Source organism: Coturnix japonica, chromosome 2 (genome assembly GCF_001577835.2).
Source record: "Coturnix japonica isolate 7356 chromosome 2, Coturnix japonica 2.1, whole genome shotgun sequence".
NCBI lineage: Eukaryota > Metazoa > Chordata > Aves > Galliformes > Phasianidae > Coturnix > Coturnix japonica.
Window position 1 is genome coordinate 3,177,773 of NC_029517.1, and position 25,668 is coordinate 3,203,440.

At 43.7% G+C, this 25,668-nt stretch overlaps 1 protein-coding gene and 2 long non-coding RNA genes across 3 annotated transcripts in view; 1 reads left to right on the forward strand and 2 right to left on the reverse strand.

Moving 5' to 3' along the window:
- Window positions 1-18,417: 18,417 nt before the first annotated feature.
- Window positions 18,418-21,848, reverse strand: LOC107308816. The gene is made up of 4 exons (XR_001552931.1): window positions 21,757-21,848; window positions 21,398-21,600; window positions 20,855-21,081; window positions 18,418-18,648 (listed from the first exon to the last, which is right to left on the reverse strand). It is a non-coding gene; the product is annotated as an uncharacterized LOC107308816 (long non-coding RNA).
- Window positions 21,849-22,407: 559 nt separating this feature from the next.
- On the reverse strand, window positions 22,408-22,835 carry LOC107308817. The gene is made up of 2 exons (XR_001552932.1): window positions 22,722-22,835; window positions 22,408-22,610 (listed from the first exon to the last, which is right to left on the reverse strand). It is a non-coding gene; the product is annotated as an uncharacterized LOC107308817 (long non-coding RNA).
- The window catches only part of PTH1R (parathyroid hormone 1 receptor), a 102,602-nt gene continuing 99,540 nt past the window's right edge, over window positions 22,607-25,668 (forward strand). Inside the window, exon 1 of the mRNA XM_015852965.2 lies at window positions 22,607-22,853. Within this exon, the coding sequence (XP_015708451.1) occupies window positions 22,779-22,853 (75 nt within the window). The 5' untranslated portion in view covers window positions 22,607-22,778. The remainder of the gene's footprint in view (window positions 22,854-25,668) is intronic.

A 25,668-nucleotide genomic window follows, 5' to 3' on the forward strand; every position in this document is an offset into this window, starting at 1 on the left:
TCGACCACAGGTTCATTAGAAGTGACATTACCTCATTTTGGTTCCATTCACGTTCCTTGTTCCTGTAACAGCTTGGCTGCTACAAAAAGGCAGGAATACTTTTTTCTTCCCACTGGCAGCAAGCTATGTAAGGCAAAACCAATATTTCATGATGTATATAAGACTTATTACTGCAGCAGACAGGTATTCAAGAAATTTTAACATACTCAGTGACTTAGGCTAGAGTACAAGTTTCTTGTGTTCCTTCCAAGAGGTGTGCAGAACCATGAGTACAGTGCCAACTCCACCATCTCATAAAGAAAACCTGAGCATCACTACATGGCTTCATTTCTAGCTTCAACCTATGTAAAGTTCATAATGCCTCTCTTCTGGTACACAAGACAACACTGTTCTGGGCTGGGGAAAACAGCTCACACCCAAGCTGAATTGTCATATTCAGTTCTTGGTTTTGCTGTTCAAGGAAATATGGACAAAGGAGAAAGAAAAAAACAGCAATGACCACAGAGTCAGCGTGACTGAAAGATCTGGCTTTGCTCAAAATTCTGAACAGAAAACCGAAAGGAGTTATGTTACAGGGCTCTATTCACTTGCCTTTAAATATTAAATTGGATATTAGGAGAAATGTCTCTTCAGAAAGAGCGGTGATGCATTGGCACAGATGCCCAGAGAGGTGGTGCAGTCACCATCCTTTGAGGTGTTCCAGAACCACAGAGATGTGGCACCAAGGGACGTGGTTAGAGGGCATAGTGGGGTGGGCTGGGGTTGGACTTGGTGATCTTAGAGGTCTTTTCCAGCCTTAATGATTCTATGATCAGTTTCTTAAGTCCAATCTTATGATGAGCCTTCTATTTTTTTTCATTTTGCTGAGCAATTTATGGCAAGAGACCCAAAGCTCAAGAGATCTAACTGCATTTCAGTGAAAGCTTGTATTTCATTGCTGTTTCAAATGAGCCCAGGATCTGCAGGGGATCCCTTTCTCCCTCTTACAATCATAGAATCATTCTGCAGGAGCACTGAGCATATTTATCTCCCACTAAAAGCAATGGGAAAGTAGATGTAGTTTGATACCTCATATGCATGAGCCTGACACAACTCTGCTGACTCAGCAGATCCCTGTCATCTCAATTCAGTAGCTGCATAAGCTTTGCATCTGGTGTCGCTTTTGAGATATTATTCTGCAGCTTGCATACACTGTGATCAATTCACTGACTCCAATTTTACATTTATGACTATTAAAACAGAACCAGACTAAAATAATATCTTTTTAATATGGTAGCTGTTGATAAAACCTCCACAGACTGCCAGATTGTGCTGGCAGGAAGAGCTTCACTGAAGCCAAAGAAATATTTCCAAACAGCTCCAGTTATGCAGATGGTTCTGCTATTGGGCCTCTTTTCAATTTTGTTCTTAGGAAAATTAATCCTCTTGAATAAGATCTCCAAAATGCGCAACATTTAGATGCAGTCAAAAGCAACGGAGCACATTACTCTGGATTTCTCAGGCTCTGTCTTGTTTTTTTTAAGATTTTAATGTGTTTTTGTCCTTGTAGTTGCAACGTTATTTAAGACAGTGCTGCTGCACTTCCAGCTTGCTTTACATTCAGATGTTCTAACTTGTTCTATCTCATCCTAGTCACAGTGGGAAAATTACTGGTTGCTCTTTGCCAGCTCTGTTGTTCAGGGCTTGTATTGGTAAATCATTTATTTTTAAGGTGTTTTGTTTTTTTTTTACTTAATGTTTGCTTAGATTTGTGTGTGTGGCATTTGCCTAAAAGAAAATATTCCATAAACACGAAAGAACAGATGAATGAATCACTCTATGAATATTTGGAGCAAATAAGGGAAAGGTATTAACAGTAAACTTGAACTGAAAATAAAGCAATCCTTAGCAAGCCATGGCTTGGGGAAATATTGCACTCTTCAGGTATAGATGTTGGCATGATGATGATTTGCTGCAATGATACATGGAAAGGATGAACACAAGACATAAGACCAGAGAAAGAGGTAAATAGCAGGAGGTTGGTGCACAATAACAACAGTTGTTGCATTATTAATAGGAATTAGGAAAAGAAAAGGAAAAGGTCATTTTGACAGTGCTAGAATCACTGTAACCATACTAGAAATAGCTGCTTGCATTTTGACAAGGATGTCAGAACACTGAATGGAACAATAATCACAATAAATTAACTGAATTATCCTTGTCTTTTTGGCAGCCATTCACAAAACTGTGTTCGTAGAGTACAGAGCATCAGAGCGAGCAGGAGGGCACTTAATGGAGTCTGTATGGAGTATATAAACTCAGGCTTCACAGAGTGCTTGGATGTGTGAGAAGAGAGCAGTTCATCAGAGACATCCAGCGCATTCAAAGTGTACCAGAGCCCTTTTTCTTACCCAATCTGCTCCTAGAAAAGTGGGAAATACCTCTGAGGTGAGCACTGCTTTATCATAGAATCATAGTATTACTCAGGTTGCAAAAGACCACAAAGATCATCAAGTCCAACTGCAGCCTAACTATCATACCCTAACTCTTAACAAGCCCCTGCTAAATCATATCTCTGAGCAAATGGTCTATTATTTATGGTCTACTTCTGCAACTTATATTTAAAATCAGCCTACAAATAGTGCAACTGGTATAACAAAGAGTATTTTACATATGAAATAACTCAATCTCTCCAGATGAACTTTATTTACCAGTGAACATGACAGAGGAAGTTCCCCTTTCTGTGATGCTGATGAGATAAGCATTTTTTTCTTTGACTTTCTGAATTTTTTTGGCACGCATTTTAGAGTAGATTTACAATAGCAGGGCTATGTTACAACAGTTTCGATGGTTTGGGATTTGTTAGAGTAGGGGAAAGGATGCTAAATGAAAAGATAAAACACGATAGATAGACAGCCTTCCCAAACATGCCAAGATACTTTATTGTCATAGTTGGTCAGAGAGCATGCTTTATGAGCCCACCGAGTGTTTGACATTGTGCAAGGCATATCTGGCAGCAAAGCAACAGCTTATTGAAACAAACAGATCACAGTTCAGTTCCAACAATTGACCTCTACGCTTCAGGCCAAAGGGGCTGAGATCAGTTTCTCCCAAGTTTTACATTATAATATCACAGAAACACAGAATCGTTAAGGTTGGAAAAGACCTCTAAGATCATCTAGTCCAACTATCTGCCTACTACCACCATGCCCACTAAGCACATCCCTCAGTGCCACATCTCCAATGGTTCTGGAACACCTCCAGGGATGGTGACCCCACCACATCCCTGGGCAGCTGTGCCAATGCATCATCAGTCTTTCTGATAAGAAATTGTTTCAGCTCTCCAGCCTGGACCTCCCTGTTGCAATGTGATTCCATTACCTCTCATCCTGTCTCTCATCCTATTACAGCCTGGTCTGGAGGTTGGCAACCCTGTGTATAGTAGGGGGGTTTAAAACTGGACGAGCACTGTGGGCCTTTTTAACCCAGGCCATTCTATGCATCTATGATTCTCAGGGCTCAGGTGCTCAACAACAGAGCTCTTTGCGAATTAGCAATAGAAAAGAGCCATACTTTTAAAGGCTTTTCAAGAGAGATTTCCACCATTCCCCTTAAACTGAGTTCCACTGAAGCCTTGTTTTTTTCTTTTTCACTCTTGTCTGTGCAGAGTAGAAGCAGGGAGGAAAGTATTTCAGTTCTGCATGATTACTTTCTCCTTAAAGAGAAAAAAATATCCCTGGGGCATTAGCCATTACCATACTCATGGTAGGAGTTTGCTGGCTGTTAACTTCTTCTTGCCTTCGGGACACTAAGCTAATAACAGACCATCCATTCATTCATTTCTGATAAGGCAACTTTATTTTCCATCCTGCTCTTTCTTTTCCATCCTGCTCAGCAGGGAAAAGGATGCTGTGGGCCATAAACTTCCCAGCATTTCACAAGCGCTCTGGGATTTGAAAACTGCTTGTCATAATATTGTAACAGCTTTGCAGCTATGGCAGGCGAGGCAGCAGTCACAACATTTCAAACAGACAGAAACATGTCCTTCATCATACAAATCAAGAAACTCCTTGTTACATTGCCTGAAAATGCAACCTGAAGGTATGGTTCTTTGCCTCAAGGCCAAGACATTACAAAAATGACAGCAAAGAGCTGAGGAAGTCCCACCAGTAATAAAGAGCAGGCTTAAGGAAACCTTGCAGATCAGTCATGGCAGTGTGCTGATTATTCTGTAGGTTTGCTGTGCAATTTGCAAAGGAGTGGTGGGAATGATTCACATGATTCTCAGTGAACATAGGCAGGAGTCATACCACTAAACACTGCCATGCCATTTAACTTCAGACACAAGACCTGTGGTATCTGATGACCCACCTAACTGATATTGCAAGGTCCAGGCTGCCACAGACTAATAAGTTGAGTTTCATACTGATTCAACTGATGGTAGTAACCATTTAGGTGTGTTCTCTCAGCTCCCCTGGATGACAGAGGATGAAAATCGTCATGGTTTTGGTACATGCTACACTAACATGGTAGTTGGAATTGAAGAACCTTGTAGATCCTTCCAGCTAAACTATCCTACCCTACCCTACCCTACCCTACCCTACCCTACCCTACCCTACCCTACCCTACCCTACTCTACCCTACCCTACCATACCCTACTCTACCCTACCCTACCCTACCCTACCCTACCCTATCTTATTCTGTCCTGTCCCAACCTTTAGCTGCCTACTAAGGTGACCTGAGCACAAAGACAGGAGGATTTATGTATTTCCCTAAAATATTGTTGCCTTCAGTCTAGATTACAATTTACTTGTAGTGCAAGCCTATACATTTTCAGTGGCCTCACAGGTGAAGCTTTGTTGTAATCCAAACCAAGATATACATATATGTGTGTTCTCTTGCCTTTGAACTCAATGAACCAAGGTGTATGGAAGAACAGTTCCTTTTTTTTTTTATCACCTTCTAATGTTTGACCTCTGCAGTGTTATCATTAACCCTTGTCATTACACAGGAGATACAGTTGATATGGAAGTGGGGTGAAAAAGGACAAGGGTTGCTGCAATAAAGTCACATGCTGACTCCTCTGCTGGGTTCATTCCTACATCTCTGCTAACAACATTTTCATTAAGTGAACAAAACAAACCTCACAGGAAAATCATGTTTAAAGGTCTGTTTGGTATTTAGTGTCTACAACTGGTCTCTGCTTTCTCCTCCTACATGAATGTGGCAATTTGATTGATAAGGTGGAAGAGAAGGGTTTGGAGTTCATTTCCTCTGGCAACAGTGGCAGCTGCAGCTGACTGCAAAACTATGGGCCCTGGCTGATGGTCCACACATAGTAAAGTTATGGACTTCAAAGAAAACTGACAAGAGTGGACAGGTTACTTGGGCATGTGGTGAAGTTACCACCCCTGGAAGTATTTAAGAGATGTGTAGATGTGGAGGGGTATGGTTTATTCCTGGACTTTGTCATGTGGTGGTTGGACTTGATTTTATTGGTCTTTTCCAAACAGAATGATTGTATGTATGCATAATATAGAGTCTTCAAGTAAACTGAGATGATGTCTATTAAGACCTTAATAATCCAGCTGCAACCAGCTGACCACAGTGCTTAGAGGAGCGATTTGGCTGTTCAGCAGACCTTATATAATAAATGACATGAAAAAAGACACTGTACTGTAGCAAGAAGTCATTGTAAGTCAAACAAATGGCTTCCTTTCTGCGTGTGGCATACTGCTCAAATCTTTTGAATATTTATTTGCCATAATATTTAGGAGCCAAAGAAGCATCAATCCAAGCTTGATAAACCCACCCAATGACAGACAACTGAGCAAAGTGAAACAAAACATCTGGAGCTGCTTGCTTTTAGATGTGTGAAAAAAAAAAAAAAGCATCCAGATAACTGGCTTAAACTTCACACTCTACTTTCACAGAGTTAAAATTCATTGACAACCTTATTTTAAATCATCAGGCTGTACTTATCTTGTATCTTACATCAAGGATGTAAGAGGTTTGGGATCACTTCCCAAGTCTATAAGCATCTGGTTTTTTTGACCCCCATCAAGTCACTTAATTTCTCCATGACAGTACCTACTATCTGTGAGTAAGACATTCTTTTGCCTGACTCATTTGCTAAGAAACTGAACTGTTGAAGTAGGAGCCATAAATCTTACCCTAAATTCAGTACTGAGGAAAAAAAACCACACACTACATTGTTCTCAGCGAGGTGCTGTTGTTTCGATATAGACTCGTAAGCTTTTTCTTCCCATTCTCCACCTTTCTTTTGCCTTCCCATTGTTTTGTTGTTGTTTTACTCTCCCATAACAGTCTCCTTTTCAGGGAATCCTATAGTTAGATTTTCTCAGGAGTCCAATAATATTTACTCGTAGTTTCCCTCTGGGTGACCTTACATTGCTGAAATCAACATTGCAAAAGTAGGTGACCGCTAAAAAAATACCAAAGATGCATTTAAGCAAATTTTACCGTAGGTCTGGGACTTTGGGGGTTTTCTACTTTTTTTTTTATATCATGGTTCTAAATTAGGCTTTGTCTTCCCAAACTCATCAGACCATAATGCAATTGCATGACCACTGCTTACACATCCCACGGAATAAATGAATTTTATCTAAATTTGGGAAGAAGGTGGAGAAACAATTCCTTCTTTAAATAGAAGACAACAGAAAAGAAAAGCAGTTCCACAAGCAGCAAAGCTTACAGAGTTTTGTCTCCTGCAGCTCCATCCTTACTATTTCTTCAGTGAGGATTTCAACCTGCAGCATATTGCATGCAAATGGTTCTTTTGTGGAATTTTTCCTCTTCACACAGCAAAATATTTTCACTAAACCTGCAGTATTTTGTATTTAAAGAACTTCTGTCCAGCTGTTAAGTTTATTTAAAATTGAGCAACAAGTTCAAAAGTTTCTGAGACAACGTCTGAGACTCCTGACAAGCAAGTAGACAAAAACAGTGTCCAAACAGATCTGTAATACAGTTAAATAAGTGTACTGCTGTAAAGTAACTGTAATAGAGTTAATTATTCTGATGAGGAAGAGCAGATCTAAATATGATTGATACAGATTTTTCTTGAATTTTCCCTTAGTACTGAAAAACACCAATATTTAACAGTGCTTTCATCATTTCTTCTATTCAGCAGCAAAGTAACAGCCATAGGAATTGTTCATCAGTTTATAAAGGTCCCCATTGTCTTTGAGTTTTACCTCTGATACTTGCAGTTTCCTTGCAGCTTCTCACCAGAGCGTAAGTGAAACACAACTGGAACTACACAGCTTCCAAGAGTGAATGTTGTATTTTGCTGAGATAGATAGAAAAATGTAATAAGAATTGTTGGGTAGAAAATTGCCCTACCAGGATTTGTATTACCTCATTTTAGCTATCTAAAATTGTCTATCTGCTCTAAAGCAGTCATCCAGGCTCCCTCTAGAGTCCATGATGAGAGATCAGCTTCTCCAGAGAGCAGGCTAGGGTAGGTCTCTATGATGAACTAATCCCTGGTAGAATACCTACACAATTAGTTTACATCAGATTTCAGTCTTTAAATGATTAAATTTAACTGTGTCTATTTCTTTGTGAGGGCACAGCTACTTTGGGTAACCAATAGTCAATCCAAATATGACATTTGGTGATGAATCTAGATGATATTCTGAATTCAGCTCAGTGCCTTTGTCATAAAGTAGTCAATCCCTGGAAAATTAGAAGTCACGGAGATTCTTCTAAAGTCACACAGCAGCAGGAGGAGATGAATTTGTTTGAAGAGCACGTTATGAGGATAGCATGCATGCCTTAGTCAATCTTGCCATTGTGCTTGGTATTACAGTAATGAGTCACCCAGGTGCTTCTTTCTGATGGGCTACAGAGAAGCATCATACTGGGTATTCTGAAACTGCAATCCACTCAGATTCCCCAAGACTAGAAACCCTCCTTAGATGAGTCTTGAGAAAGTGAAGGTGTGATTGACCACTATCACACAGCAGTCAAATGCGTCTGACTCCTACTTATTCCTATACCTTCACTTTTGGATGACCGAACATCTGGCTGAATCTCATCTCTAATTTTAGCTGCCTTTAAATAGAAGTTGAATCCCACCTGCAGTAACAGTGCTACAGGAATTCTCACAGAAAGGAATTTTCTCGGGTTTGTGTTTTAATGTCATTCAAATCCTAAACAAGAAGCTTAATTTCTTGGCTTTCCTTTGTGTCCTAGGAAGAGAAGGGCATTATTCCATTCTACAAGCAGAGACCTGATTAAATTGTTGCCAGACTCAATCACTAGGTTGAAGGCAAATCTCTGCTGTCTCAATATAAACAAAGCCAATACAAAAGAGGCTTATTGACCATTTAATCCAGCCCCATATATTTCAGGAAAAGTTGTTACAGAACATGTAAGGAAATGTATGCTGCTCCATATTCAAGTAACTGTCAAAGTGTCGGCCCCTATTATACCTGAAGGCTCGTTTCCAGTCCCCATGGATGGGCAGAGACCAAATTTTCATTGCAGCTGCAAAGTACTTAGGGCCAATTTATACTCAATGACAAAACTGTTCCCTAGTTTACACAGCACTTTTTCTTCCCCACCCCTCACCCACTCATCTCACATCCACAAAGGTTTATGGCCTGGCCTGAGATGTTCTGCTTGACATGCACAGTTCCCATCCCCACTAGTTCAAATGAGAGCTGGGGGCTGCCTCCTTGGATGCACTTGTGCATGCAGTGGACTCTACCCTCAGGAAGGCAATGAAATGCAGATTTTTAGCAATCAGCACAGATTTTAAGCAGCAAGCACTTGGGCAACTGGCTTAGTGAATTGCTAGACACTGATTCACCTCTTCTGGAAATGGATTAGTTCCAACTAGTTGAATATCTCCAGGCAAAGCTCAGTCAAAAATTGCTGACATCTCACAGAAATGTTGAACCAACTTTCTATTTCAAGACTATGTAGCATATCACCCACTGTTGTTTTTTCAAGGCTATTTGTTGAGAGCAGAGATCTTGATGTTTATCCTTTTCCAAAATCATGAATTCCTTCCTTTATTAGCTCACTAGAAACTCTCTTGGAGGTAATGAGTATAGAATGTCATCAACTGGAGCCTGACCAGCATCAGAGGATGGACAGAAAAACGAGATCAATTTCACCTAACTTTAGCCATCTGAAATTAAGTTCTCTACTTTAAAGTGATCCTCTATACTCCTTCTAGAGACGTTAGTTTAAGAAGACAGCACTGCCTTTCAACCTCACCCAAAGATAAGCATCTGAGATACAGTAGAAATGTATCTTTAGTTCAGGTCGAAATTCAGAAGATTAATTTTGCTATTATGTTGGACAACTATTATATTATTTATTGTACTCCAGAAAGCCTCCTACCTCTCAGGTAAAGATTTGCTTTTCTCTGGGAGTGAGGCAAACAGTAATCAATTCTCCCTTTTCTCTTTTTAGATATTTTCTCCCCACATTTCTGGCATTTTGTCACTAGAATTCCATTCCCTTTTCTCTACTGCCACTATTTGGCATAAACTGTTCTGTTTGTCTTCACTGCCTTCTTGACACTGCACGTGCATGACTGCATATAAATGTGTGCTCATTTGCAAGTAAAGTCTGGGCACGTGCATGTGGAATCTATACATGATTCAATTTATCACATCACTTGGAAAACAAGGAAAGAAAAAGAAGAAAGCTCATAGAAGTATGCTCGGCCTTGTTTAGGTCTTCAGAACCAATTCCAAACATCTCCATTTAAAGCTTTCCAATGAAAAAAAAAGCATTAGATGCAATGAACAGAGGAACAAATGCAACTGCACAGCACATGGGGCAATGGCATTGCTCTTGCACAAGGAGACTGATATTTTGACATTTGTTTTCCTCTCAGACTGGAACAAAGTCAAAACACTTAAACGTTCCTGAAGGGAGACATTTCAGTTTAGTAAGGTCGACATTTCATCTCAACACATGTGATTGACATCAATACGAGACCGATGAAATGCATCCCCTTTCATTTAACGTTACCCATTGAATCAAGCTAATACCACATGGAAGATGTTGCTTTGGGTGTCTCGTTCTGCCATGATCCCTGTGGACCCAGTGCTTTGGCAGTTCTCCTTCTCCAATGATGCGTAGCATTTTTTATTTTTCTTTCTTTGTTGCCCCAAATGGCCTGAGCTCAGACAATAAGAGTGGGCTGCCAATACGACACGGTTTTTTTTCTGTGACTTTGTGCTTATAATAATGGGATACAGTACTGACTTCTTCCCTAGCTCTGACCATGTAGACCCTTCTGCTACAAACACCTGCCATCTCACTGGGGAACCAGAAGGATTCCATTTGAATACAAGATCACTGCCATTGCAATGCCTCGAAGGGTCTGCCTGAGATCCTCTCCAGAATGGCAGGAGTCCCCTTTGGAAACCCAGTTTCCAGTCTTTCAGCTCCACATGGATTTGCTGTATGACACAAAGCATTCCACGAAACAGGAAATAATGGGATAAAAATGGGATAGTAAATCCCACTCCTATTGTGCACGGCTGTCATTTAGGAAAAGAAAACAGCAAGGCCTGTTCTAGACAAGGAGAGACAACATTTGATTTAGAGGTCATAGAAAGCAGAACTTAAACTGCAACTGCACAAATCTATTGTGGCCAGCTCCCACATTTACCATGCTTCTACAAAACCATTTGTCTCTCTATTGACCCAGATGGCCAGGGGCTCCATTTGTCTCGTGGCTTCTGGCAGAGCAATGCACACAGATTGTTCTTTCCTTAGCTGCTCTGGAATTAATGAACATTGATTCCTTTCCATTTATTAGGAGATAAGATTTAGCTTCTTGGCTTCTTGACACCTGCAGCTTGTTTCAGTTTCTACTTCAGCTCTTCCACCTACTCTGATAAACGAGTTAATTACATCCTGAAAGTGAAAGCAAATGATATTTCACTGCTTAGATCACTACATCCAGATCAGGCCCCATCTGGGATTCTGTAAACTATATTTTTGGGAGTGGATCAGCCTGTGGCCGGAGCTTCTTCCACAGATCCTTATAAACACAGTAGAATGTCATCTGCAGGACACCCTGACACCACAGAGGTGCTGAAGAAAACTAAGTATACTGGGTAGCTCTCACTTCAGTGAAGCAAAGCTGGGAAACTTAATGACTTGCTCAAGTTCTTGGATGAGGAATAAAAAGATCATTTCCCCACTGCTGTAAAGAAACAAGAAATAAGTCAATGAAGTGAAAAATCCTATGGAGACAGGATGAGACAGCTATGGAAATTTCTCCTGAACCTTCAGTTAAACTGAATCCTTTTTAATTAAATGCCACTGTAAGATCTAATCTGGCACTCAAGGGAACAAGTCAGTCTGTATGATTGGCCCCAGATAAGGTTCCCTGCCTGTGCTCCAGCATCCCTGATGTATCACTGAATTGAGTAGAAGTAGATAGAAAAGGGACCTCAATCATAGAACCATAGAATCACAAGGTTGGAAAGGACCTTCAAGATCATCTAGTCCAACCGTCTTCTCATTACTATTGCTACCACAAGCCACTAAACCAGATCTCATAGCTCCTCATCCAGATGCGTCTTGAACACTGCCAGGGATGGCGACTCCAGCAGCTCCCTATTAAATCTTAGTTTCCTAACTGATAACTAATTGTCTAGCAGATAGCTTATATCCACTGGTAGTTGGATCCTTTAAGGCTGATGGAACTATTACAGGCACAATACTGGATTTTTTTAAGAATACTTATGAGAAAATCTTTGAAGTGTCTTCATTAAAAGCAATATTATCTTTTCTAAATGGTAGGTGGCAGCTGGACATGAGGCAGCTGTATGCCCTCACAGCCCAGAAAGCCAACTCTATACTGCGCTGCATCCAAAGCAACGCAGCCAGAAGGGTGAGAGAGGGGATCTGCCCCTCTGCTCTGCCCTATAGACTTCACCTGGAGAACTGTATCCAAATGTGGAATCCTCAGTGCAGGAAGGACATGGACCGGATGGAACATGTCCAGAGAAGGGCCACAGAAAATGATCCAAGGGACAGAAAAACTCTACTTAAAGGACAGGCTGAAAGAACTCACTCCAGGGCTGTTCAGCCTGGGGAAGAGAATGCTTCAGGGAGAGCTCAGAGTGGCTTTCCAGTATCTACAGGAGGATATAAGAAACAAGGGGACAAGATGGTATGTTGTGATAGAACAAGGGGAAATAATGGTTTCAAACAAAAGAGGGGAGATTTAGACTAGATGGAAAAAGCCTTTTTACAACAAGGTTAGTGAAGCACTGGAGGAGTTGCCCAGGGAGGTGGTGGATGCTTGCAGACACTCAAGGTCAGACTGGACAGGGCTCTGAGCACCTGATGGAACTGTGGCTGTCCCTGTTCATTGCAGAGGGGTTGGACCAGATTGCCTTTAAGAGTCCCTTCCAATTGCAAAGGTTCTGGTTCTGTGATTAAATGGAAGAAATTAGTGTCAGTGTATCGATCTGGAAAAAGTGCTGCTGGATAATGAGGATATTTTGTTTGGAATCAGTGACCTGAGCTCCTGACGCAGCCAATTAAGGCACCTACATTCAAATCCTTGTATTAAAAAAAGAAAGAAAACAGCTTGAACACATAGTCCACTCTAGACTGTCACTTGCTCCAGGGAACAGGGTATATGCCTTGATATTTGCCAAGAAATGTGATTCATTTTAGGATCTTAAGAGGTTTCAGCATACAGGAAGAAGAGCACACGCACAGACACGCATACAAGTATTTCCACTCAGGTTTTACAGGGCATCTAACTCTCATGGGCATTGACTCAGAAGCTTGACATAATAATGCAGATGGTTGGAAAGCCCATACATCCTTTGCTTACTGTTGCAATGTGATTTGCCCATCTTTTGTGCATGAGACACTAACCAGACCTCTGCTCAGTTCCCTTGCTTAGCGAAGTCATGAATGCTGTCAGAAGAACTCCTCAGGCATAAATGGAAAAGTTACAGATGTAATGAAATAATTTGCTAGCGTAGATGGGGATAGGAGGTGCTAGGAAGCTTTGTTTGCTACTTAGAAGAACTTGACTTACTTTTACTACCCCCCGGCTTGAAAGGATAGGAACAACTAGAAGGCACAAAAGGGAAATAAAATATATTGCTTGCTCATTAGCAAAAAGAAACAACACAGAAAGCTGTCCAGAGAGCAGATGCTCTCCAAACCACTTGTAGTTCTGAAGAGACCAGAAAGGAGCATGCAGTTTCTCTTTCGGAAATTTGTACCCAGATGACAGATGTGTGCACTTGCACAAAGCCAGACAAAAGAAATTGTTTTTTTTTTTTAATTAAAGTATTAATGATCCTGCAGTGATTTTGTAACAGCTTTATTTCTTTGGGCTAAAGGAGGCCAGTAAGTTTTTTATCCATCACAACTTTTTCTTAATAGCAGACAATGGGAGAATATAAGGTTAACCATTTCTCTACTTGTGTCTCAAACTCTGATGGGTAGTTTCCAGCTCGTGCTGGATCAGATCGTGCAGAGTGTGGAAACCTGAAAAAATAGGATACCTGGATAACATGGAACCTCCATCTCTTGGCATCTTCCTTGGCTACTGATTGATAAATAAGATATCATAGGGTGCAGTTCCCAGGCTGTGAAGTGTCCCCATTCAGCAAATCTCCTTTGAGCACACATCAATTTTCTGAGCACCTCAGTTCAGTAAATAACCCTCTCAAGAATGATTGATTGATTGATTGATTGATTGATTATAATAAGAAAGTTTGAGTTTTGCAAAAGAGAAAATTATAACCTGTGCCATATAAAACTTAGAAGGGGCAACTTTGGCCCAAATCAAGTTGGATATGAGGAACAATTTCTTCCTAGACAGTGTGGTGATGCAGTGGCATGGGATGTCAGGGAGGTGCTGGGGTCACTGTCCTTGGAGGTGTTCAAGAGGAGTAGAGATGTGGCACTGAGGGACATGGTCAGTGGGCACTGTGGGGGTGGGTTGGGGCTGGATGTGATGTTCTTAGGGGTCTCTTCCAACCTGAATGACTCCATGATTCTATGAAAAACAAGAGGCAAACATTGACTCCTGCTTCTTTAGGCAGGAAATCTCACACTTGTCTCTGCTTCCTCAAAGCATGGACACTTATCTCAGGTGTCCCAAGAGCTGTGGAGTCTCTTTATGTTGCTTCCTTATGCTGTCTAAGGCTGAAGAATTGCTCCTTGTCACTATAGCATTGAGCATTCCTTCTACAATAGGAAAATAAAGCATCTCCTCCACAACGAGGTTTCCCATCTTAATTTGGAGGCTTGATTGTCTGAGAATATGTTGTTTCATATGGCTGATTTGCTGCTAAATCTCTTCACAGAATCATAGAATATCCTGAGTTGGCAGGAGCCAGAATCAGTCTGGTTTTTTAGAAACACATGGAGATGGAGAAAGAACGCTCTTGCAGCCATGCCTTCCATAACACCATGCTATCCTCACTCTCCAAGTCCTGATTTTCCATCTGAGCAGCCAGAGAGGTGTCACACATACCCAGGCTGGGCCCGGCCCATGATCTGCTGGTACAAATGAATAGGTGACATCTGGGACATGGAACTTATTCTTGGTTACCATTCTCCAAAGACCAGTCTGTCAGATTGGATGGACTTGGACAGAGGTCAAGTATGCCTACTGTAAGAATAGAAAATCACCTTCTCTATATTTGTGGATGGCCCCAAAAGTAATGCCTGCCATTTATTTCCATGGAAATTATTATAGATACAAAGAGCAAAATAAAAGTATTTGATAGGCAAATTCTCAGCTACAAAACGCTCTTCTTCAACTTAGCCACTACCATTATCTATGAATTTTTGTCAGCAATGAACAAGAGACTATGTGCCACCTTGTATGATCTGCATGGATGTCTAGAATGTGGCTTGTCTTTCACATTGCTGTCATCAGTGCCTCACTGTGTTCACACACACTGTTTGGTCTCTATAAACATTCAGCAAGCATCAGTGAATGTCAGTGAGTGCTATTTTTTCTGCATGGGGGAATTCAATGACACACTTTTGCTTCATATGCACTTCTATGTCAGATGTCATTTTGTCAGTACCCCTCTACTGCTATCAGTCACACAGCAACAAGATGTAATGGGGTGTTGGTGGGAAGGTTCAACTTCTACTGCCATACTACTAACATCCACCTCTGACATTGTAGGTCAGCATAATAAAATAGGAGGCATTACTTATGGAACAACCATTATGAAAAGAAAACCTCTTTTTGTTTGCACTTCACCTGTCCCAAAAATTTCAGTCTTGTGTTCCCAGTGTCTTTATTAAGAGCTTGTTCCCATCCCACCACCAGCTCTGCAGGTTTCAGGCCATCACTTCTGAAGACTTATTGGAGTTAAAATGGACTGTGCCCCTTAGGGAAAGCTCACCCCCACGGGAAAGCACAGCTCAGAGAACACGAGGCTGCTCATGAGAGTCCCTCACATGCTTCCCACACACTCAGCTCAAGAAGCTGGATGGAGATAAATAGAGCTTCATGAGGGCAAGATGCTATACACTGGCTTACGGTATCAGGGAGCAGGTTACAAGCTCAGCATCTGCTAAATAAATAAATAAATAAATATTAAAGAAAAAAACATAACAAATTACCTTATTTTTCCACTAACTGACTCATCAAGGATCTCTTAAGGCTATTGATAAGGAGGCTCCAGCTTCTGACATCCTGCTTTGCACCCTGCCTGGCGTCATGTGAGGGCTGACTGCTCCATTCTGATCTCCAGAATAGAAAGTAAATGAAAATGAATAAATAAACAAGGCAATTAATTAATTAGTGGTGGTAATTGAAATGGAAAATAAAAAAATCATGAAAATAAAAGATAGAACCACTTATTACTTACAAAGAAGGCTTTGTCTAGCAGCAAAAATCAAGGTCTCAAGGGTCCCTCCAGCTGTGCAGTTGATGCTGCCCTATCCTACAGTATGCCCAGCTTCATCCCCTTTCCCACAGGCTCTCAAAGAAATCTGCATAGCAAGTCAGGCTCCCACTACAGCCAGACTCCTCCAGCTGTTGTAGATCCAGGACGGTCCATCAAAGCTGCCTCGATGGATGCCAGCAGAGGATCTGGCCCACTCATTTACATTTGCGACTCCGTGGAGCAGCTGGCAGCTGTGAAAGGGCTCATTTGCAAGGCAGCGTGGCTGGGATCAACATCACTTAAGTGATAATCTGCTAATCAGAGCGTCTTCTGTCAGAGTAATGCTCCCACTTCTTCTTTCCCTGCTGGCAGTTTTCTCCTGCAAAGCTTGCCAAATCATTTCAGCTCCTAGCTGTTTTGGAGGGGTTTTCCTTGCTCACCTCCCAGCTGGAGTCTGCCCTTGGTTCTGGCATTGCATTGGATGACAACACACATATACAAAAAGAAGAAAAATCAATTCAAGCCCAGGTGTGCTGCCAGGGACATCCAGTCTGCCATGCAACTGGCAGGCGTGGGGAGAGGGGTCTGGGTCTTTTTAAGGGCAAAAAAAGGTCTTGTGCATATGGAGAAAAGTAAGGTTTGAGACACTCGCTTCTCTTTTAGGTCAGGAGTGCTGTTGCTCCATGCTGTGCAGAGATCACTGAAACAGCTAAGCTGTGGAGTGCCATGGACAGAGTAACCACATGTGATAAGTGATGTGAAATCACTCAGGTTGCTGTTTTGAAAGAAGGAGCTGATAAATAACAAAAGACCCTCACTAGGAAGAGAAAAATTGAGAATAAACCAGAACTGGCACCCTGTTCTACAGGGAAAAGACCAGGGCTCTGATCTCCATTCCACTTGTGTCTGTCTGGGTCCAAAGCATTGGCCTACAGGAAGGAGAACAACAGAGATGGGATAAGGCAAGAGCACATGTTGCTTTGTAGAATCTGTCTGCCCCACCTTGTCTGCAGGAAAACACAACCAAATGGATGCCAAGCCTATTGCTGGTCAGGATTATCCTTCACCTACTTGCATGCCCTGAGCTCCTTTTGTACAGCTTTGTTTCAGCTAAAGGTCACTGTATGAAGCCACTGAGAACTGTGTTCTGCTGGTGACTTTGCTAGCCCATGTGGCCTGTTTAAGATGCAAAATGCCTTTGGGTTCATCTGTCACCTCCAGTCCTCTTTTTTCTGCCTTAACCCAAGACCTCAACTTCACATACCTTATCTCTCTCTTCTCCCAAACCATTTTCAGGTCTGTTATCCCCTTTCTCACACATTTTCTGCATCTTCTCATATAGGGCACCCAACCTCAACATGATGTCTTCATCCTAGTTACTGAGTCACCATGTAAACCATACTGCAGGGCATTAGAAGAGGTGTACAGCCCATCAATGACCACATATCACAAGCATTTCTGTGTACTTAAAGACCTGAGGAGCCTTTAGCTGCAAGATATGGTTTAGTGGTTTGTTGCGGCTACGGTAATGGGAGGTCAGTTGGACTAGATGATCTTGTAGGTCCTTTCCAACCTTGTGATTCTATGATTCTTCTTGAGCATTCATTGGTTGTTCAGTGTGTGAGTACAAAAAGTGTATTTTCCTTATTCTGACACTCATTTCCACAGCAGCCCTGTTCCTTGAGTGCTGGATGGAGAAACTCATAGAATGGCTTAGGCTGGAAACATCCTCAAAGGTCATCCAGTCCCAATGCTGGGTCATGGGCAGGATTACCACCTTCCAGATCAGGCAACCCAGGGCCCTGTCCAACCTGGCCTTGAGCACCTCCAGAGATGGAGCATCCACAGCTTCTCTGGGCTTTTCATCTGGCATCTCATTTGGCAATGAGAGAATTTTTCAACCTGGGTTTTGTCCACAAGACCCAGAGCAGATGTTTTCTTAAAGAGCCAACAAAGAAGCCATCTCACACCTCTTCCACAGTCATCTTCAGCCAAGAGTTAAGGCTTCAGCTTTGTGCAAACAGCATCAATTAGACCTCAGTTCTAATGCTTCTCCTCTCTGACCATGTAAAAATAGAATGTTGACAGCAAAACTCCACTCTTTACAACACATACAACAAAAATGGCCAGAAATTCATGATGGCTAAATGCAAAAGCCCAAGGTGTCCAAAGCTGCTTCTTGTATATTTTGGCCTTGACTTCGCAAACAAAATGCCAGCAATAACCAAGGGAAAACAGAGCAGAAAAGGCTGTTTCACCCTTGGTGACACTCTGTTATTGGACTGGCTTCTTGCACAATGAGGGATTTTTGCCAACCCCATCCATGTCAGACTTTTCCCTCCCTGATCAAAGGCTTTGACTGATGTAAGTCGTGATGTTTCACTGAACCTGAGTGACCCAGGAGAGAAAGGACAAGAGGTGTTTTATCCAGGCTGGGACCTCATCTCCAGAAGAAGGGAAACATTCACCCAGACAGGAGGAGGAGATGTTTATTATTAGGCCATGTAAAAGTTAGCTACAATACAGAGCCAATTCACAAGAGCAATAATTCCTGGTTAAATTCTTAGCCAGTTTAGACTGATTATGTATTTTTATTTTCTTTAATGCTGTTTTACATCAGTAGGAGGATCTAAACATTTTGGTTTGTTGTAAGATGTTGGAGAAACTCAGTTCAACACGTGCCATACCCAAGGGTCTCCTTAAAATAGCAACATTACAAAGGCTTCTTTTAGTGCTGCATTCCTTCTGGGTTCATTATACACATATTCGTGGATACAATCTGAAAGAAAAACAAAACAAAACTTAGATGTCCGAATTACCTTTGCCTTGACATAAAGAAATGCCTGGAACAGATCTGCTGGAGAATGGAGTCCTGTGCCCTCCAGTGGGAAGAGACCGCACACGCTCACATGCATCATCCCAAACAACAGCAGGCATCTGGACATGCAGAATTGCTCATCTCTCTCCCAAAGGTCTGCAGAGAGGGGAAGACTTGCCTTGTAACCTTGGCTGAGAAGATACACAAATGTCTGGGGACTAATAGAGATGATAAAAGGATTTTCCTGGGACACCACCCCCAAAAATGAGCAAACTCAGCTGTTTCTTGTTTGGTCTCGCATAAATCAGAATTTCTTCTCAAAAAGAGTGAGAGGGTGGTGATGCAGCAGCACAGGCTGCCCAGGGAGTTGGTGGGCTCACCATCCCTGGAGGTGTTCCAGAACCATGGGCAGTGGGCACGGTGGGGTGAATTGGGGTTGGTGATCTCAGATGTATTTTCCAAACCTTAATGACTCCATGATTGTGTGATTCACTGTGACTTTAGAGGGCCCTCGGTCACACAGTCCAACTGCTCATCTCCCACAAACCTGCCCTGTCCACCTCGTCTGTTCTCACTTCTATCTTGCACTGACTGCCATGGGAGCTGGGTTACATCCTCTGCTTGAGGAAACTCCTCTTTAGAACTGGTCTCAGTGCATTTGATGCTCATGACTCCAAAGACCTGCAGTCCTTGCAACTGCTGTCCTCCCAGAAAGGAGCAACGAAGCAGTCACAGACTACCTCAATTGGATTTAGGGAAACCTGCGGTGTTGGGTTTATTTTGTAGATAACAGGGATCCAGAATACCATCCATCATAGTCTTCTTGACCATAAGAGTAAGACTCTACTGGGCCAACTTTGAGCTGGGGCTGGAGGGAGGGAAGAGTTTCCTTCTTGTGCAGCTTCAGCAGTATCTGCCTTTAATCATTAAGTGACTGGATGGAGAAATTACCAGCATAAAGGCATCTCTGGCCCAGTCCCAGCACACAAGGGACTGGGTACAGAGGGGTGACCGAAGTCTGGATGTCTCCTAAACCGTATCAGATCCTACTTCATCTATATCACATCCCAGTAAAGGCAGGAGGTAGGGGGCAATGCGATATATGAGGTGTTCTCTTGCTTCTTCCCTTTCTCACCCAAAAAATACTAGTAAATTAAAAAGCAGCAAAAGAGATGTGATGGGGCCCATGAAACTTTACATCAGGGTTTTTTTTTTACTCTCTGCATTTCTTCTCAGAAAGACCATAGAGCCCCAGGTACATATTTGCTCAGTTTGCCCCATACTTAAACACACACCGATGCCCAGCTCCCCCCAGGGATGGAAGCTGTCCCACCCCTTTGGTTGAGCAGATAGGAGAGAAGTGAGCCAACACCTCCCCCCCAAAATGAAACGAAATGAAATAAAGCAGCAGAGGTGGAAATATCTTCCCCAGGATTCCCATCTCAGGAACCTCCTTTTTTGAGCCTCCCCTCCCCCAATAAATATATTTTTAATCCCTATGTGGGACATAAATTTGGGAACAGCGTGGATGAGGGGCAGTGGGGGCAGACTGATGGTGTTGGGGTGGGGTGTGTGTGTTTGGGGTGGGGGTGAGATTGGCTTTATCGCTTTTACATCCTCATCTCAACCCTTCGCTTGGGTGCCCCCTTCAGCACTCATTGCCCAACCGGAGCGCAGGGGGTGAGACGGGGGGGGATGAGGGGGTGGGATGCGATGCGGTGCGGTGGGAAGGGCTGAGGGATGACCCCGTGTCTCGCAGCCCGTCAAAGGCTGAATACGGCCGACCAATGAGACCCAAGCCGGGGAGGGGGGTGAGGGGGGGTGAGGAGGCTGGGAGGGGTGACTAAGATGGGGGCTTTTATACCTACCCCTCTCCCCCCGCGGTGCAGAGATCGGTCTGCCTGGGAGAGGCAAAGGGTTGGCAAGGAGGAGAAGGAGGAGGAGAAGAAGGAGGAGAAGGAGGAGGAGGAAAAGATTGCATCAAGAGCAGCACTTTTTCCCCCCTCCCTCCCTCTCTCTCTCTCTCTCTTACAGGAAGCCCTACTCTACCTTAGCCTTGGAAAGAGCCCCTTTTCATAAAATTAGCTGAAGGCACCTATTCACAGCCATGGGGCCGAGAAAAAAAAAAAAAAAAAAAAAAAAAAAAGAAAAAAGAAAAGCAACAAACCGACTGTAGAGGCTTTTTTGTGTTGGCTTTTTTCCTCTTTCTCTCTACTTTTTTTTTTCTCTCTTCGCTACACGAAATAAAAGAGAAATGCGCACAGCTCCGTTGTTTTGTACCGTCTGCCCTCCGGTGGGGTATAGGGAGGTCTGTTCGGTTTTGGTTTGGGGTTTGTTTGGGGTTTTTTTCGGGTTTTCTTTTTCTTTTTGGCTTTTTCTCTTCTTACTGAGCTCCTAAATCACAAAATCCGGGAAGAAAGAAGGGGAAAAAAAAAAAGTTAAAAGGAAAAGCGAAGCGAAGCGCAGGAGTTGATGTCCGAAGTTTCCCCCCCAGTGAGTCAACCCTCAGCGCAGCTCTGTGTCCCGCCTGGTGCATCCCTGTCTCCTCCTCGCTTCTCCTCCCACGCCGAAGATAAACCCGATCAGGGGATGGGTGCCGGAGCTTCACCCCCAGCGACATGGCTTTGGGGGTAGAGGGGGGGGGGGGGGGGACTATAGTGGTTTTTTATTATATATATATATGTGCATATATATATATGTAGGTATTTACCTTGCAATTTTATGAATGAAAGAGCCCGGCTAAGCTGGGAGTACCATCCCCAGCCTTGAAACTGCGATGCTGATGACATCCACGGGGTGTGCGAGGTGCTGGGGGACATGATGGATGGGGGGGGGGGGGGTGGAAAGCGGGGATGCGATGCGCTGGGGGCTCCAATGGGTCTCTTCCTTGCGGGGCACGGAAGGAGGTGTGCGCTCCCATGAGAGTGAGAAACCGGGAAAAAATAGAAACAGTAAAGATACAGAGACGTATTGAAAAAGATTTCAGAGCACCTCGAGGAGGGAAAATCTTTTTTTTCTCTTTTTATGCCGAGAGAAAGAAAAAGAAAAGTATATTCTAAAATGAAGTACCTAAAGAGAGCGGCTGTAGGAGGCGGGGGGCTCGTCAGCCTCGCGCTTTCACGCCGTACTCAATCGGCTTTTTGAAACTGCAGATCCTCTGAGGCAGAGAGGGGAGAGAGGAGCGAAAGAATCCCGGTTTGTAACTGAAATACGCTGCGTGCGACCCGGAGGGCTGGAGAATAAACCTATTGTGGAAGCGAAACGAGCGGCGATATAGCAGCAAAAAAAAAAGAGTAATAATAAGTAAGAAAAAACAACTCCCCCAGAGCTCCGCTGTTTGCGAAAAGGTAATTGAAGAGGGAAAATATTGCCAAGTTTTCGCTATTTCCCCCCCCCTCCCCCCCGTAACTTTCTGCTCTGAGAGCGGTTCGTGTGCCGAAAGTGAAGAAAAAGAAGAAGAAAAAAGGCTTTTTTTTCTCTCTCTCTCTTTCTCTTTCCAAACCCCTCCGAAACCCAAAAGATAAAATTACTGGATCTAAAAATAAAGCCGTGGTTTAAAGCCTCCCCCACCCTCTCCGATCTCCCACCCCTTCCACCCCTCTCTCGCCTTTCTCCCTCCCTCCCTCCCTCTCTCTCTGCCTCTTTCTGTGTGTTTGCGTTTGACAAAGAAATTATTTGAACTTCCCACTGCCTCATAAAAAGGAAACAGAAGAGCGCGGCTTTGACATATGGATGTGATTTTTCTGCTCTGAGACAGATGCACGCGGAAAACAACCAGCACCGGGGGTTGAGGAGCTGAGCGAAGCCGAAGTCGCTCCGCTTCTTCACATGGGCTCCTCCGCTGCCTTTCGGGAGCTGCCCGCATCTTCAGCCATGAGAAAGCGAAGCAAAGGACCGGGTTTTCTCGTCATGTGCCTTTCTGGCTAAAAAACAAACAAACAAACAAACACCGGTTCTGGAGAGTGAGGGGGGTGGGGGGGTTGGAGGGAGGGAAGGAGAAGGAGAAATCATCTGCAAGAGGAGCGCTGGAAGACCTCTCCGTCCTCCAACTTCCCCGAGCGAGCGTGGATGCTGGAAGGAGCCCCTTGGATATGGGATCATATCTGGTTTATCACAGCCTGGGTTTGATCCTCTGCTGCTCCGTGCTGAGCTCGGTCTACGCACTGGTGAGTGGACCCGATCCTTCTTTTCTCGGCTGTTTCCATGATGAGTAAAACCTCTCCGCTTTCGGGGCATTTGAGGAGGCAGAGAGCTGCCTTTGCAGCCCCGGTGGCTGATCTCGCTGCTCCTCCGAACTGCTGCACCAGATGAAATTAAAAATGTCTGTGCTTCCCGGAGAGTTTGAATCACTTTTCAGTCCCTCCGGACGGGAGCGCATGTAGTTTGACAGGGAGCTGCTCCGGGAAAGGCGTTTTGGGGGATCACTCAAAAGACACCTCCCAGGAAAGGGCGATTTTTCCTTTTTTTTTTTTTTTTTCCCCTTCCTTCCTCTCTCTCTCTCTCTCAAAAAAAAAGGGACATTTAACTTTCATTTCATTACATTTCCATTTAATCTTCCTAATTTGCAAATCTGCTTAATCTCAGCAAAACACTGCCTTGCTCTCTGAGATTGATTTTGGAGAGCGTGGGGACTGCAGACAGTTTACACTCAGGAGCGTGAAAGTAGTATTAACCCTTTGCTCCCTGGCACTATTTTCACCTGCTTCTGCACGCACCAAGGGAGAAAACCTTCACAGAGGTGACAAAAAAAGGGGCTAAAGGCTGCCCAGGCTGCCTTGATGGTGGTGATGGGCAATGGATTGAGATCCACAGACACTCTATCACCAAAGTCCTGCCACAGAAATGAAGTCACGCAGAAATCAACCACCAGGTGTTAATTCATTGCTGGGTGTGCTGCTTTGACACGTGCTTTGCTTGCTTTCTCCATCCCTGATGGAGCAGTGATGGGTGGCATCACCATCACTTCTGCTGCTTCTTGGTGAGTTCTTGGTGTAGGAAGTGGCACAGCCAACACTTGACCACCAGACACCACTTAACACAGTGTCTGCTCTCCAAAGAGGATGGAGATCATTGAATCATAGAATTATTAAGGATGGACACGACCTCCCAGATCATCTAGTCCAACTGAGGTGTGTTTGGAAAGGGGCTGACCCCAGTGCTGGTTCTGTTCAGGTCCTCTCCAATGGGCTGTCACATTCTTCTGTGTTTGCTAGGACCTCATGCAGGGTAGGTGGGGAGGTATTTCTGCATTTCCAGAATCGTGCTGGATGGAAACATCAATATATGACAATAGACAGTTCCTTGGAAAACAGTCTCTGTCACAATCCATGCTGGTCTTGATCTAACTAATCACAACTCAAAGGCCAAAGAAAACTGAGGGATGCTGAGGGGCAGAAGGTGTAGGTTCAGTGGGGTTGTAGTGAGATCTGAGGTTTCTCCCATGTTCTTGGGTTGGGTTAGCATCTCCATCACCACGGTGACTCTGCACCTGTGTCAGGATAGGCTCCGTGGGTCTTATAACACTTGCTGTCCCCATATACATCTGTAATGCCGCTGGAGTTAGCATCAAAACTCCCATTAGGGCCAATGTTCTTGAAACGGCTCCATTGGAGCTGAGCAAACTTCAGCATCCAGAATAGATACGCAAGCACTGACAGCTCACATCCATTCCCAGTCCCTCTTTAGTCCCTGTCCCAGTACATCCCAGTACCACCAGAAGACACAAGGAAGCAGCCAGTGAGCCACATCTCAGTGTCCGGTATCTCCTATAGGTGTTTTATTTGTCATAGCCCCATCAGAACAGACCCTTTCAGATGAGGATCTCCATGCCATGGAAATACATCAGGAACTGCTCCACCAGAAGCCCCATTCAGTGTAATAAGGCCCAGGCTGAAATGAATATTTCAGACATTGATTTTCAAACCCGACAATGACAGCTTACCCAAAGGTTTGAAAAGTCACTCTGAAAATTCAGGAGCTGCAGAGTTAACCTGGGGAATAAAAACACTGAGGGTAGCTGCAGAATGATAGGGATGCAAGGACTTAATTTAGAGATAGACTCCCCGATAGCTTTGAACTGGACTAAGAGTGCTACCCAGTCCTCTAGCAAAGGGTCAGGAGGATTCCCATGGAATGATGCAGTGAGTTCTCAGAACTTCAGGGTACGATTTGTCTGTCTGGGGCTGGATGACGTGAGTTTGGAGGTTGTGGGACTGGAGGACATGAAGTTGGAGGTTGTAGAGCTGGAGGACATGAATTTGGAGAGCTGTGGTTGTTGGGCTCTTTTCTGCTCAATCCTTTGCATCCTAGAGCTGGTGAAGCCCAGAGCACCATGCCTCCTAAATCTGAAGCTGTCATTTCCGTTGTTTCTTTGATCAGTAGGCAAAAGTGGCAACAAAAAAAGTGACAACAGAACTAGAGTAGGGATGGGGAATGATGGTTTCTAATGGTCTGCGCTGGTGCTGCGTGTGTCCCCACATTAAATCGAAGCATGGGGGAATTCAGGCACTCTTGAAAGTGCAATGGGAGCGGGTCCCATTGCAAAAAGGAGTGGGTAATGCTCTGCTCTCCTCCAGAACCCCCTGCAATCTGGGGAAGCCCTTCTCTCCAACTTTCCCCAAGAATATTCCTAATTAACACCTGCTTAAGCGGTGGCAGAAATCAGTTTATTGACTGAGAGCTTTGCACTCCAGACTGACAAGAGGAAGGGTGATGTTTGGGTCTATTTTTCTACTTGGTGAGACCAGCCTGAGTCAGACAATGATGCAGATGCGGGCTTGAAAAGATGATGCGTGCAAAAGGAGCTTTAAAAGTGGGTCAAACACCGGCACGAGAGAAGCAGATGTGGGCACTGTTTTTATCAGGAAAGCACTGCCAGAACTGCTTGCAGGAAAACCTCCCGATGTCCCTCCTCCAGCTGATACCCCCATGGTTTGCTCTGCTGAGCTGTTCAGTTCTTACTCAGTTACATCCTCAGCTTGA